The 14,395-nt window shown below is 58.3% G+C and overlaps 1 protein-coding gene across 7 annotated transcripts; it reads left to right on the forward strand.

Annotated features, from left to right (window-relative positions):
- The first annotated feature begins 206 nt into the window (after positions 1-206).
- LAT2 (linker for activation of T cells family member 2) lies at positions 207-14,254 on the forward strand. 7 transcript variants are annotated; one of them, XM_033109754.1, is made up of 13 exons: positions 213-588; positions 4,627-4,741; positions 5,168-5,207; positions 7,496-7,539; positions 7,733-7,793; positions 8,034-8,071; positions 8,319-8,354; positions 8,433-8,463; positions 9,043-9,098; positions 10,228-10,296; positions 10,602-10,673; positions 11,107-11,230; positions 13,442-14,254. In XM_033109754.1, the coding sequence occupies exons 2-12, from the start codon at positions 4,648-4,650 to the stop codon at positions 11,211-11,213; spliced, it is 648 nt and encodes a 215-aa protein (XP_032965645.1). In that variant the 5' UTR covers positions 213-588; positions 4,627-4,647; the 3' UTR covers positions 11,214-11,230; positions 13,442-14,254. The 7 variants fall into 7 exon arrangements, with proteins under 7 accessions (XP_032965648.1, XP_032965649.1, XP_032965645.1 ...); XM_033109755.1 differs by lacking the exon at positions 13,442-14,254 and adding an exon at positions 13,118-13,434; XM_033109753.1 differs by having other exon boundaries at positions 216-588; positions 13,469-14,254.
- Positions 14,255-14,395: the final 141 nt, after the last annotated feature.

Consider the following 14,395-nt stretch of genomic DNA (forward strand, 5'->3'; position numbering starts at 1 on the left):
CTGTCCCTCTGTGTGTCTGTGTATGTTGCGTGTATGTATTTCTCTTCCTCATTCTCTCCCTGCCTGCGTATCTCTTTCTCGGTCTCTGTCTCTTTCTCTCTCTGGTTCTCTGTGTCTGGGTAACTGGGGGGGGGGGGGGGTTTACAGCGTGGGTGTGTATTTCTGTGTTTGTGTGTGTTCTTAAGTGTGTGTTTCTGCATGTCTTCCTCCCCCCTCTCTGTGTGACCGTGTGAACACCCCCATTTATTGTCTCCCTGTTCCTGTGTGTGTCTTCCGCCCCCTGTGACTCGTGTTTACATATGTGTATTTAATGTGTGTATGTTTGTGTGTCCCTGTCTTTCTGTTCTCTCTGTGCCTGTTTGTCGCGTTCTTTCTCTTTCTGCCTCTGTGTGTGTGTGCGTGTGTGTCTCCGCCTATTCACAGCACAGCCTGTCCGGCAGGGCAGCGGATGTGAGGGATGATTCAGTGGCTGACAGGAAGCCCGCAGTCTTGCTTGCTGCCCGCCAGTGTTTGCAACATTGGCGTCAGCTCGGGCAGGTGTGTGGGCTCAGGATGAGGTGGTTGCCGTGAAGAGCCCCCGACTCTCAGGTAAGCCTTCCCCAAGAATGCCTGGAGGCTGGCCCTGGGGCAGAAGTCCTGAGGTGCCCACTCCCTAGGGGTTAGAGTGGCCCCGCTGGCCCAGCAGGAGCACTTGGCGACCCGTTGGGTGGGGTGGGAAGATGTCAGAATGCCTCCTTTGGCCTCAGTCCTGAACTGGCCCTGCGACACTCAGAGGGCCACCCTGTTTCTGGGGCTCTGGCCACTTTCCTGCCCTCACCTTCTCCAGTTCAGCCTGCACAACCCTGGGAAGCCCCCAGGGTGGTCCTGTAACTTCCAGAGATTGGTGAGGGGCTGGGACAGTGGCTGCCTACGTCCAGGCCATGAGCCTTGGTTTCTTCATCTGTAAAATGGGACTAACATCCCGGCCACTAGGCTATGGGAGGATGGGTAAGACTCTACAGGCAAGCGTGCCCAGGTCCTGCCCAGGCCAGATGGAAGCAGCTATCCCTGCTGCCCCACCCATTCCCCAGCCTGGCCTGCCAGCCTTCTGCTGGGGCTCCGCGAGGCTCTAGGCCCTGGGGAGATCCTGGTGCCCAGCTCTGTCAACAAGTGGCCCTGGCCTGCATCAGCCCCCACCTCTGTGCTAGGACAAGGACTGCCCAGGCCCTCTGAGCACTGAGAACGCCTCCATTTAGAAGCCTCTCAGGCCAGCCTTATGTGAAGGCCAAGGTTATTTGGGAAAACAGAACAGACCCCAGAGCACAGCCCAGCATAAGGAGCCTTTCCAAGACTCGGGCCGGGACCTCTCGCTCCACCCTCACCTCTCAGCCTGCCCTGAGGCCCTGGTGGGCCTTTGTTTCCGCCTGCGACAGCATGACAAGGGCTGGGAGAGTGGGCAGTATCATCTCCAAGGTCCTTTTGGGCAGGAGGCTCGGACGCTGAGGCCCACTCAGCCCAGCCTCTAGGGCTTTCCCACAGCCGGCTTGTTGCAAACCTTGCTCATATGAAAACTGCCCACTTCCCCTTGTGCTATTTCGGCCCACAGAGCCACGGGCTGTGGCAGCCTCTCTCCCCACCCCACCCAGCCCTGCCTGGTTTCTTGGGGCCTCCTGGGGCGGCTGGGCCGGACTGTCCTGCCAGCAAGCCTCCTTCCTCTCCCTCCACCCTCACCCTGCCCCATCTGCTCCCAGAACATAAGTGGAAATCAGTGAGAGGGGACAGATTTATTCAGTCTGAGGGACAAGGGGCAGCCACAGGAGGATTCCTCAAATTAGCTTCTCTTAAAAAATATTTCATGATTCTTAAAATGTAATATAATGGGGTGGCCGGTTTGCTCAGTTGGTTAGAGCATGGTGCTAAGAACACCAAAGTTGCCAGTTCGATCCCCGCATGGGCCACTGTGAGCTGTGGCCTCCTTAAAATAAAAAATAAATAAATAAAACAATGCAATATAAGAAAAAGGCAAAAGGGTGTGGCCTTTGGAGGCAGCTTGCCCTGAGTTTGGGTCCTGGCTGTGACTTTGGACAGAGTGCTCACCTCTGGGCCTCCCTTGGGAAGGAGGAGTGGTGTCTCCTACGTGATGCTTCATGTGTTTGTGACAACTGACTGAGGCAAGGCTGGTGTCCCCAGCCCAATGCCCTAAAGGGGCAGTGGGGGGAGGCTCAGGCCTATGTGTCTGAGAACCAGGTGGGGAGGGCTCCCCATTGTTCACTGCAGGGCCCACCAGCCAGATCCAGCCCTGACAAGCTGTGGCTATGCCTGCCCCTTCCATGGGGACCTTGATGATGGCCAGTCATGGAGGTCACAGCCAACCGTACCCTGCCCTGCACTAGCACCTTACATGTGTCATCTCAATGCCAGACCTCATGTGACAAACCCACGGGTAGAGTGTCATTATTTCCCCCATTTAACAAAGGGGCAACCAAAGGCCCATGAGGCTGGGATTCAATTTTCGTTCCTAAGCAGAATTTTTGTTCTCATGCTCCCTTCCCCACCCTCCCCCAGAGCCAGGTGGGTGGAGATGGACCAGGGCTGAGAGCATCCCCAAGTATACTGCTCACCCCAGGAAGCAGGAGGGCTCTCTCTGGTGGCCAGGGTCCTCTGGCATGGAGGGCCACCCTTCCTCAAAGGTTAGCAAGTCAGGTCTCAGCCTCAAATCCCAGGCCGAGTGTGAACTTGGTCCAAGGTTCTTAAGCAGACCCTGGGGTTGCTGGGGGTGGACTTGGGTCCCAGCTCTCAGGGAGCATGTCTGCAACCCACCCTGAGTGTCTGTGCCCAAATGTCCTTTGAGGGCAGAAAGATAGTTGCTGTCCTAAGCAAAATCCAAAGTTGTCAAGGGTTAAGAGGCTGAGGAAGCTGTTCCAATCAGCCAGCCAGAAATAAGGCCCTCACCAGATTTCAGGGCTTCAGGAAGCCCCGGCCATGAGCCAGGCTGGACATGACTGATCCCCATTTTACAGATGAGAAAACTGAGGCCAAGAGATGCTGAGGCACAGGCAGGATTTGGCCCCAGGAGTCCTCCCTCTAAGGCAGGTGCTCCCAACTTCATACAGCCTGAGATAGACTTGGGCCATGGCCAGAGTTTCCAGAGGGAGTGTGCCCTGGGGTGGCCACAGGACAGGCTGCGTGCGGGGACAGTGCCCAGGCTCTGAGAGGAGGCTCATCCCCCCTCAGACAACATCCTGGGGTGATGCGGGTCAATCTTTCTCTTGACATGGAAGCTGCCCGGTCATGAGGTTTGGGAATTCTTGTGTTCCCTCTGACTCACTTGGTGTTTTAGGGAAGGAGAGGTGGCTTTTCTGTGACAGGTCCCTGACTGAGGCTTCATGCTGTACAGAGATCCCTTGTCAACTTTGCCACAGGGATTCAGGAAGCTTGGAGAGGTGAGGGGACAGCGGGTGCACATGGGCCTCGAGCGTGTGAAGCAGGAGATGGGCAGTACGAAATCCGGCTGCTCCCCAAGCCTCACCCTCCCCAGCTACAAAGTGGGGAGAAGCCTTTCTCCCAGGTTCTCAATGCAAGACGCACAGATGTGCGCAGAGTGGACATTCAGTGGTGGGGTCTCCATGTGCCCTCCTGGGGTACGGCCCCTCATACAACCCCTGCTGCCTGGCTATTTGGGGGGGGCTGAGTCTCTTTATTATAATAGTTGCAACAATTCTCCTTGGAAGCCCCTTTGAGAGGACCTGCCTTCACCAGGCCCTGGTGCGTGGCTGTAATCACCAAAGCCTGACAATTACAGTGGCCCCAAGCCTGGGACTGGCCACTGACTAAGAGCCGGGGATTCGGGACCTCTTCGCCCTGCACCGCTGTCCTCCAGCCCGACCCTCCCAGCACATCCCACCAGCAGCCACCCCACCATGGGCAGCACACCAGGTCCCCCTATCCTCAGCACACTTCTCCTTCCATGCTGTCAGGCCCGTCTCCTCCAAGAAGGCTTCCCTGATCTACCTCCTCTCAGCTCCCAGGACAGAGGGAGCAGGGTGCACAAGTGTTTAAGGAAAGGAAATCCCACTTCAAACTTACCCAGAAGACCATGCTAGAGGCTCTAGAGGCTTCCATGCAGAAGGGTCCATGGACTCTCGGCTTGGGGAGAAAAGCTGGATTCACAGGAGGCAAGGGATGCAGTGGGCAGAGCCAGAGTTGGTGTCTGGAGGCTGGAACTTGAATCCTGTCTTTCCACTTAGCAACTATGGGAGCTCTGGCCTCAGTTTCTTTATCTGTGAAATGGAGCAAGCCTCTCCCTGAAAAGGCAGTTGTGTAGATTAAGCGAGGGTATATGTAAGAGTGTGCACATGCGCCTGCTGTCTGGTGGGTCCCCAGAACCTTCCAGCACTTATCAAGTGTTAATACTGGCCCCCAGGAGCCAGGGGGTTAGGTCTGGGGTCAGATGAAGAAATAGGTCTGGGCCCAGCCTGGTCCTCCAGCAGGGTGGAAAGGGCACTCCCTCAGCCTAAGCTCAGTGTGAGGCTGTCAGGGGACAGTGGGGGTCAGAAACCTGAGAGTGGGGGCTGGGTGGGGTCCTGGAGGGGTGGCCCTGCAGACCCCCACCCTGGCTCATGGGGTGGCCACGTTGTAACATTGCAGGAAGAGTGGCCAGGAGCAGACATGAATGCAGAGACCGAGCTGCTATGGCTGGGGGCAGCCCTGCTGCTGCTGCTGGGGGCGGTGGCCAGCCTGTGTGTGCGCTGCTCCCACCCAGGTAAAGGCGGAACTATGGGGGGGGCATGGGTGCGATGGTGGAGAAGACGGGGTACCCAGAGACCTTTGCAGGCCCAGACCTGGCTGTGGTTGGTGGGGCAGTCAGATAAGCTGCATAAGGCAGGCGTGACACCCCCTTGGGGTGGCTCACTATGGGCTTTGGTTTTGCTGGGTCAAGGGTGTATATCTGTGGCAGAGGGTGGCTCTGGACAAGCTGAGCTGCCTGGGCGTCCACCTTTCTACATCTGCTCTCCTAAATAAATGGTGAGAAACACCCTGTGAGTGTCGGGTAGCCCACAGTGTTGGCAGCTCGGCCCCCATGTCCTGTCTGATGCCTGCACAGGGCACAGGGCACAGAACGAGAGGGGCCTTGGATCTGTTCCCACCCTGGTCCGGGATGCTTGCTAACCCGGTCCTGTTCTTGCAGGTGCAAAGCGGTCTGAGAAAATCTACGAGCAGAGGAATCTGTGAGTGCCTCCGTGCTCCCAGCCCAGGGTCTCTGTGTGCCTGTGGGTTCTGAGCAGTCAGGAGAGGGGGTGGGGGCACCCAGGGACTGTCCAAGTCCTGCCCTAGCCTGGTCAGCAAGACCTTCAGGAGGAGGGGATGCCACTCTCCTGCTGCCCAGGAGTACCTCCAGGGCTCTGTGTGACCCCAGCCCAGGGCAGCCTGCTAAACTGGTGGGGGGCATTGACAGAGGAGTCCTGCCCTCCCAGTGCAGTGCAGAGGGGGCAGAGACCGGGCACAAAGCAAACTGCCAGCTGTGTCTGAATCTCCCCTGGAAAATGCTGAAAGAACTCAGGGGAGGATGTGGCATGTCCCTTGGGGGATTAGGGAGGCCTGACAGAGGAGGTGGGAAGGATTTTAAGAAAGAGAGAGGCGAAAGGGGACATTCCAGAGAGAGACAGACAGACAGACAGACAGTGTGGGCAGTCGCTGACAGACGACCGGGTGGACTCTGTCTTCAGGGATGAGGGAGAAGGTACAGCCTGCCTTGAGAGTGATGAGCTAGATAAAGGCCTTGACTGCGGGGAACGGCCTTGCCGTTTGTCCTAAGGGCCAAGGGGGCCACAGAGGAGCTGGAAGCAGGGGCTTCTGTGCAGCAGGGAGGTGACGTAGAGATGAGCTGGGGTCGGTGACCCAGGCAGAGGGCGGAACCGGGTGGATGGAGCTCCAGGCACTTCGAGGACAGGTGGGCCACTGTGTGAGCCAGGGAGGGTCAGCGGGCTGGACGCTGCAGACCTGGGGGTGTCCCAAGAGCAGCCCCAGGAGGTGGGCAGCGGCCACTGGTGTCATTACATGACCGATGGAGGCCCTGCCGCCCCTCTGAGGCCCACGTGTGCACATGTGCCCAGGCCTGCACGCCCACGCACACCCACACGCTCTCTGCACACTTGCTCATGCATGTACTTCTCACACACGCAGCACTTGTGTGCATGCTCGGGTGGCCACTCATACAAACGTGCACACACACACCCTTTTTCATTTCCTTTTGCAACTGAAAAACCACAATGAGATTTGAAAATAGAATTTTCCCATCCAGGCACCCCAAGGGCCTGGGCTGAATTTTTCCAGGCTTTTATTTTTGGCTACTTGGCCCTCTAGATCACAGACCACAACCTCCACCAGGGCTGGGCTGGGCTCCCCTGGTGCCTCCCACACCCCTCCCCCAAGGCGGGCCCCCTCCGTATTTCCCCTCTCCCCTCCCTGATTGATCTTAGAGCCGCAGACGAAACCTCCTCAAGTAGCGGGTGGGAGGAGGTGGGCGGGGCTCTCCCACCTCGCTTGGACTCAGTCCTTCCAGCCTGTGCCCAGCTCCTGCATCACTTCCTCTGGGAAGCCATGCCTGACTCTCTCCTGTGGATTTAAAGCATCCTCCCTAAGTCAAGTCACTCTGACACCCAGTATCCAGGAGTGCCGCCCATATTAGTCCAGGGGTGGAGCCCAAAATGCTTTAAGGATTAACTAGTCTGCTGCACCAACCTTAGTGGTGCTTCTATTCTCAAGGGTACTTTATGGTCCAATCTGGCAGCTAGGGCTTCAGCCCTCACTTCTGCATTTCAGGAGGAAGAGAGAATGAAGGAGGACAAACAGGCTGTGCCCCAGTAGTCAGTGACTCCTTTAAGGAGCTTTCCTGAAAGTCCCAACAATCTTGGCTTGCATTTCATTGACTACAGCTTAACCACGTGGCCACACTTAGGTGCGAGGGAGTGTTTCAAAGCAAGAAGGGGGCACTAGATACTTGGCTGTGTCTGCTAAGCCTTCACGTTGTCCAAAAGTTATTTGGGAGTAACGGTATGTTTGAGGGATGCGCTCTCCTAGAAATGTTAAATACTCCTGGGGTGGTAGGTGGGAGCAGCTTCTTTGTCTCCCCTGGTTGAAATCATGGCCGGGTCCCTGAGCAGTCACCCCAACCATCGTGCCCCAGAATCTCAGGGCTGCCTCCCCAGCCCCGCCCACAGACCCTCCTGACCATTTCCGAGGTTCCGGGGAAGCTGCATCAGGGGATGGGTCTCTCTGGCCGCTGGCTCCAGCCCAGGGCCACGTGAGAAGGGTGGGTACCCAGTGGGTGCGGGTCAGTCCAGAGAACGAGGGCATCAGGAGACAGGGCTCTGGGTCTGAGGCCCGGAGGCGGCAGCTCCTCCTCACACTAACCCTGGGGTGTCACTCCTCTCTGTCTGTCCTTCTCTCCTGTCTCTCTGTCCTTTGGGCTGTGGGAAGCCAGGCCTCAGCTCAGCACAGTCCCATGTGTTTCCAGGCAAGAGAATCAACAGAACTTCGCAGTGGCCCGGACCTATTCCTGTGAGTCACCAAGAAGAAGGGTCTAGGGGCTGGGCTCGGGGTTAGGGGCTTCACATCAAAGCCCCTCTGTCCCAATTGCCCTGAGGCTGTGGCCACAGCTGATCTGGCGGGGAAATAGGGTGAGTGGGGGGATGAGGGACTGCACTGGCAGATGGCCCCGGGGACCCAGCAAGCACCCCTTTGTCCTTTGCAGTGGCTGGGCAGGCCTGGCCAGGGGTCCCGATGGACACAGCTGCTGACATGGAGCCAGCGAGGTAGGATGAGCCCCCTGTCCTGGGCCCAGAGGGTCACAGCAGCACAGGAAACAATGAGAAGGTCCCTGGGGCCCCACCTGGCTGAGCCCAGGCCAAGACCTCACTCCTTCCTTGGCTCTCAGAGCCCCAGTGCTGGATTTCAAAGGCCTCACCAGGGGGCTGTGGACTTCGAACCCCCAGACACCCCAGGGCCCCTCTCCCTACCTCCACCTCAGCTCTTACCTTCCCTCTCCCCTGCAGGAAGGATAAGCTGCTGCAGTTCTCCCCCAGCCTCGAGGGTGAGTGACCATCAGACATGGGTGGGGCAGGGGTGAGTGGGACTGAGACAGGTGCATACCTGGTAGGAGAGGTGCTATGCAGGGCAATGCTGGGGGCGAGTGCAGGCCTGCCAGCGAGGCCGTTGCCGAGGAGGCACAGGGCAGAACAGGAGCCAGGCTGGGGGCCTGAGGGAATCGGCTAGTGGGGGCGGGGTTAGAGAGCAGGTGCAGACATGTGAAGGTAGGAAATCCCTGGCTTTGTTTCCAGATTCTGCATCCCCCAGGTACCAGAACTTCAGCAAAGGTAGGTGGGCTCTGGGGACGTGCAGGCTGTGGTGGGGGCCCGCCTGGAGCCCAGGCCTAATTCTGCCTCCTCCTGCAGGAAGCAGACACGGATCAGATGCAGCCTACATGTGAGTGACTTCTCGTGGCCTGGCACCTCGTCCCCACACCCACCCACCCCTGCCCCGAGCTGCTTTGTTCATGAAGGCCTCCTGGCCTAGAACCTGCCATCCCAGGCCCAGGCCCAGGCAGGCCTCAGCAGCATTGTTTCCCCTCAGGTGGCCGTGGCTTTGTGGGGACAGGGACAGGGCCATGGCCCTACTCTGGGGAGGGGCTGTCTTGGGGACTCATCCTGCATCAGCCAGTCAGACACAAGTTACAGGGGCATCTGGAACGCCAGAGACGGAGGACCCTCAGATGTCTCATCTTATAGATGGGCGAACTGAAACCCAGGGCGGGTGGGAACTTGTCTAGGGTCACGTAGCCAGGTGGCTGCAGCCAGACTGATACCCCCTCAGCCCCAGGGTGGCTCAGGGTGTCCAGGGAAGTGGGATGGAGGGATTTGGGGAGACCCTGGCCGAGCCCCCACGGGCCCCTGGGGGAGCAATGGCTGGAGAAGCTCTGACTTCACTGCCCCACCCACCATGGAGCCCCCACCCTGAACACAGGCCCGCCCAGAAATTGGTGCTGTGTCTGTGTTTTCTTGCCAGAGACCCCATCGCCATGGACTATTGCAACTGGGGGCAGGTCCCGAAGTCCCAGGAAGGTGAGGCGGAGGGAAAGGAGGGGAACAGGGATGAGCGGCTCTGGAGCTCAGCTTCAGAAGCCACACTCATGGGGCCAGAAGCGGTGAGGAGGAGACAGGCCTCAAACATTGGATGGATGGCATGGGGGGCGGCGGGGGGGGGGGGCGGGAGATGAGGGAGCTGGCAGGAGCCCAGGTGCAAAGAAGGGAAGCGATGTAAGGGAGTTGGGAGGGGTGAGCCACAGGGGAGAGGAAAGAAGGGAGGGAGCTGGGGGCAGGGATGAGGGGAGGCGGGGGCCCTTGGATTCCAGGCCCCGCTCAGGGCTGGACACATATGGGACCCGGGAGGAAGGCTCTGTGTGGGGGAGCCTTGCAGACTCAGGATGCTGGAACCCTAGGCCCTTAACACCTTTGCTTTACAGAAAGAGAAACCGAGGACCAAGGGTGGGCAATGCCTGCTGAGAGGCGCACAGGCCTGATGTCCTGCCTGGGCCGTGCTGGTGGGGGTGGGGGGGTTTGAAGCACCATGGCGGGCAGGGAACAGTCCGATCCTTTACCCCTGCCACTTCCAAATTGGGGCGGGGCCCTCATTTCTCAGAGCCCCTTTGACACAGATGGACGCTGGGTGGGGAGGCGGTTAGAGCTCAGCTTCCCCGTTGGGGCAGGGGAGTGACCCTGGGGTGTCAGGCTCTGACATGCCACACCCAGCATAGGCCCTTGGGCAAAGACTCTCAGCCCACCCAGCCCTACCTGAAGGGTCCTACCTCCGGATAAGCCTTGGCCTGGTTCCTCTCCCTCCTGGGCCCCCAGGGGCTCCCCTTGCCCTTATTGCCAGCTAGAGATGGGCCTCTCTCCCTCCCTCCAACTATCTGTCCTGCACCTGAATGCAGACCCATCCCTTAATCTCTCCTCCCCAGTGCATTCAGGGGGTGACCTTGGAGGACAGAGGAGGTGCCCAGGGTGGTGTCTGATGAAGCCAGGTCAGCGCCCATTAAGAATGTTCAAGGCCCTGGGGGACCAAGGGATGAGCGTTTGGCAGGAAAGGCCATCTGCCCGCGAGGGAGGGAGAGAAGAAGGGCGGGAGGGCGGGAGGAAGAGCCAAGCTTGATGGACAGGCCCACTGCATCCGAGCCCTCTCCCCTCTCTCCAGCAGATGACGACGACGATACAAATTCCTATGAAAACGTGCTCATCTGCAAGCCGGAGCCGCTCGAGTCAGGTGAGGCTGCCAACCAGGGACTGGTGACATCTGAAGTCCCCATGGCTCAAAGGCGTCACCTGCCTTGAAGCCGGAAAGTTCACTGATATCTCTGGTTCCTTTGGGTCAAGTATGACCTCGTATCCAGGGAGAAACCCCATTATCCTGGGCCTCAGCGGGAATGCACTAGTGGGATTCCTTCCTCCCCTGCGGGGCTGCCCAGCAGAATGCCTCCCTGGAGAAGCCCATGGCCCCTCGCTGGCCTGAGGACCAGCTGCGGCGGTGGCTGTGCCCCCTGCAGCCACTCTCCCGGTGCTCTCCCTTAGGTGATGAGGGATCTGAGGATTATCAGAATTCGGCTTCCATCCAGCAGTGGCGAGAGTCCAGGAGGGTCATGGGTATGTGGCCAGAGAACAGGGACTTCAGCAGGCGCAGAGGGTCCTAGCCTGGTCCTGGGGGGCAGGGAGTTGGGGGGTTTGGCCTGGGATGGCCAGGCGGCTGACTCCACAGTGAAGCCTGCAGCACATCAGCAGCTGCACTGACCTTGAGCTGTGCTACGATGCCCCTCAGCGGCCTTGGCCGTCTGAGGTTGGGTCTTGCTGGGCAGGCAGCGCATGCAGCTGTGGGGATGGAGTCGCCTGCTCTGCTCCCGGGTGGGACAAATCTCTGGCAAATCCCAGGGCCAGGACAGACACACCATCCAGCGCAGACTTTCCTTCAGGCTGTTTTGTGGCATCTGGGAGTTTGAGCCCAGGGTGGGTGCTTTGGCGGGGGGAACAGGGCTGGGTGTGTCCGTGTATACCATCTGACAGTCTGCCTGCTGGTCCGCAGAGCGAGTCCAGAGAGAGGCACCTTCCTCCCCGGCAGGAAGCCCAGAGGAGGACGATGACGGGGAGCCTGATTACGTGAACGGGGAAGTAGCAGCCACAGAAGCCTAGGGCAGACATGGGAGAAGGTACAGCTGCCTCGGTGCAGGGTGGGGTGGTGGCTTCACTCGCCCGAGGGACCCCATTCCCGAGGAGAAGATGAGCCCTTGGGCTGGAGTAGCCATGGTGGGGGCCACGGGGCAACACCTATGGGTGCTGAAACGGGGGGGGGGGGCTCCACCGGGTGCTGCGCCTCCCACGCTGTCCCTGCCACCCTGCCCCAACTCCCACAGCAGGCTTGGCGAGGTGACAGGTTTGCGGCAGGCACAAGTCTCAGGCTGTGGGGGTGTCAGGCAGGGAAGGCTGCTGAGTCTTGGGGTGAAGGGTGGGTCTCTGCAACCTCGGGGGAGTGACTTAAACTCCCGGGACGTATTTTCTCATTTGTAAAATGGAGCTAATGGGATCTGTGGATTAGACAAGTCACCACACATAAAGCATGAGCCCCGCAGGACTTGGCCAGTGTTGGCCTCAGGGACAGGGGACAGGACTGGGAGATGATGGTGCTGATGACAACAGTGGCTTAACCGTGGGAAGCAGCCACCGCGCCGGCCAGCATGGAGCCATGAGCTCTCACACATCATCTCTTGTCACCCCAAAGGCACAGAGCACTAAGCCACCAGCCCGAAGTCACACTTAGCGTGAGTGGAGGAGGGGAAAGGCTCAGCCGCTGTGTGGGCAAGCTCGGGCCCAGGGCCCCCCTATCTGGGGCACGGGCAGTCCTCTGAGCGGGGGGTGGGCCTGGCCGCTCAGGAGCCAACCACAGAAGTTTGAGCCCAAGGTTCAGAGTCCCCACCATTCATTCGTTCACCCACTATTTACTGGCATCTGCCAGGGGCAAATGCTGCCTCCAGTGCTGGGGACACGGTAACAAACACAATACACAAAACGCCGAACATTCTGGTGGGAGATAGAACAGATACCGGAGAGAAGAGATAGAACAGAGGAAATTACAGCATGTTAGGTGGTGATAAGTCCTGTGGAGACAAACAGGACAGGAAGAGGCAGGAAGTAACGTGGGCAGGGTAGGGGGCAGGAGGTGGTGGTGTGTTAAGTAGGAGGCCAGGGAAGGCTTTGGAGCCCCTCCCCAGCCCTGTGGGGGACGGACACCCACAGAGGGACCAGCGTGCCCAGAGGCTCTCACAGCGGGGTGGGAGGTGATGGGAGTGGGAGAGACGCAGAAAGGAGGTGCAGGCCACACAAGCAGGGCCAGCATGGGGTGGGGGGCATTTCTGAGATTAGGAGGGGGGCTGAGCATGGGAAGGTTTGAAACAGAAGGATGACTTGATGTTTCTAGAGGACCACGGACTACTCAGTAGAGAAATGAATACAGTCAGTCAGCCATATCCGTGGGTTTTTGCATCTGTGGATTCAACCAACCTAGGATCAAAAATTTTTGGAAAAAAAATCTCAGAAAGTTCTAAAAAACAAAACTTGAATTTGCCACATGCCAAGCTTTACACTGAATCCACACAAATGAAGTGATATGTAGGGGTGCCTTGCTGTAGCCTCTATGTAAATATGGGTTATATGCAAATACTGCACCTTTTTACCTAAGGGACTTCAGCATCCGCTGAAGTTTGGGTATCTCTGTGCATGTGCGTGTGTGTGCGTGTGTGTGTGTGTGTGGGGGGTCCTGGAACCAATGCCCTGAGAATACCAAGGGGCGATCGTACAGGGGGACAGCAGTGGGAGCAGGGAGACCAGTAAGTGGAGCGCCGAGGCAGGATGCCACCTTGGCCCAGGGAGGCGGTGGCAGCGGGAGGTAGTGTTGTGGAGTCCGTAGGACTCACTGACGCACTGGGTGTGGGCGCGAGGAGAGCTGGAGAGGACCGCAGGCTTTTGCCTGAGCAATGACAGGGTGTCTCTTTTGGCCACTGGGTTTTGTGGGCAAAGCCAGTTTATTTCTGGGCCATTAGATTGGAGAGGACGTGCAGGGGGAAGTAGGAAACGGCCGTTCGGGATCTACGCCGGGAGGCAGAGAAGCCGGCTGCAGACTGAAGGCAGGTCGGAAGAACCTAGGCCTTGGCCAGCTCCAAGGAGCAGTTAGGATTTCAAACGCAAAGTGGAAGCTCCTGGAAGAAAACAGCTGAAGCTGCTTGACCGGCGGGCTGTCTCCCCAGCCCAGCTGCGGGGGGGCCCCCATGCTGCCATAGCTGTGGCCCCACCCTCACCAGCCAGCCGCTCCTGGCTCCTGTGCTGAGGAAACAAAGCGCTAGCCGAAGCGAACCTTTTCCTTTTAGCCAACACTTTTTGTCGTCACTGAACAGAGCCAAGGAACCCCGAGCTCACTGGACAACTGACCGCCTCTCAACAGTCACTCCTTCAGAGCTGCTGGACTTCTGGGGCCCACCACGGTTTCTACTCGGTGCGCCAACATGTTCCAAGGACCAGCCCGCAGGCCGTGGGGATCCAGCCTGGGGAAGGGCACTCACACGTGGAATCAGCTTCCCTGGGGCAGGACAGGAGCCTGGTGCCAAGGGCAGCTCCGCTCCTGCCAGGATGAGCTGCCCAGCACTCAGGGCCAGTTGCACCCCCATCCCCACGTCGTGCAACACTGCTGTTCGTCTTTTTTCCTTCAGATTTGGATCCCCAATTGCTTACTAATGTTGGTTGCTGGGATATTTTTCGTGATCGATAAACTTGTACAGTTAATTTATGTAGGTGGAGCCATATTTAATACTCTACATTCCAGGGTAGAGACTTTGTCTATCTTGTCTCCTACAAGCATTATATGTACTTAATTTCAGCAGTTAGGGGGAGCCCTGGAGCTCCTTTCTTTGGGTCTCTTCACTGAGGAACATTTGGCTAGTCTTCATGCCCCTTCAGTGGGCATGTCTGCTTGGACAGTGCCAGTTCTGCAGAAGGGGCAGGAGCGTGGGGCAGTGGTGCCCTCCTCTGCTCCAGGGCTGGCCTTGGCTCAGCTATTGGGCAGCATGACCATCTCAGGGAAAGGGCAGGGGCTCAATGGGACCTTGACTCAGAAAAGCCAGTCAGAGTAACAAAGCGCCTCTGCCAATCAAAACGTCTCAATAAAAGTTTTAGCTTAAGAGCAATTCTCCATTGTCTGCTTTCCCTGCTTGGTGTAAAGCCTTCTAGTTTAATAGAAAGGGACCCTGAGGCCTGGACAGAGGGAGAAGTGGGGACAGGAGCTGGGTCCCCAAGTCCAGCCCTCTTTCCAGGATGCTGCACCATTA

Source organism: Rhinolophus ferrumequinum, chromosome 7 (genome assembly GCF_004115265.2).
Source record: "Rhinolophus ferrumequinum isolate MPI-CBG mRhiFer1 chromosome 7, mRhiFer1_v1.p, whole genome shotgun sequence".
Lineage (NCBI taxonomy): Eukaryota > Metazoa > Chordata > Mammalia > Chiroptera > Rhinolophidae > Rhinolophus > Rhinolophus ferrumequinum.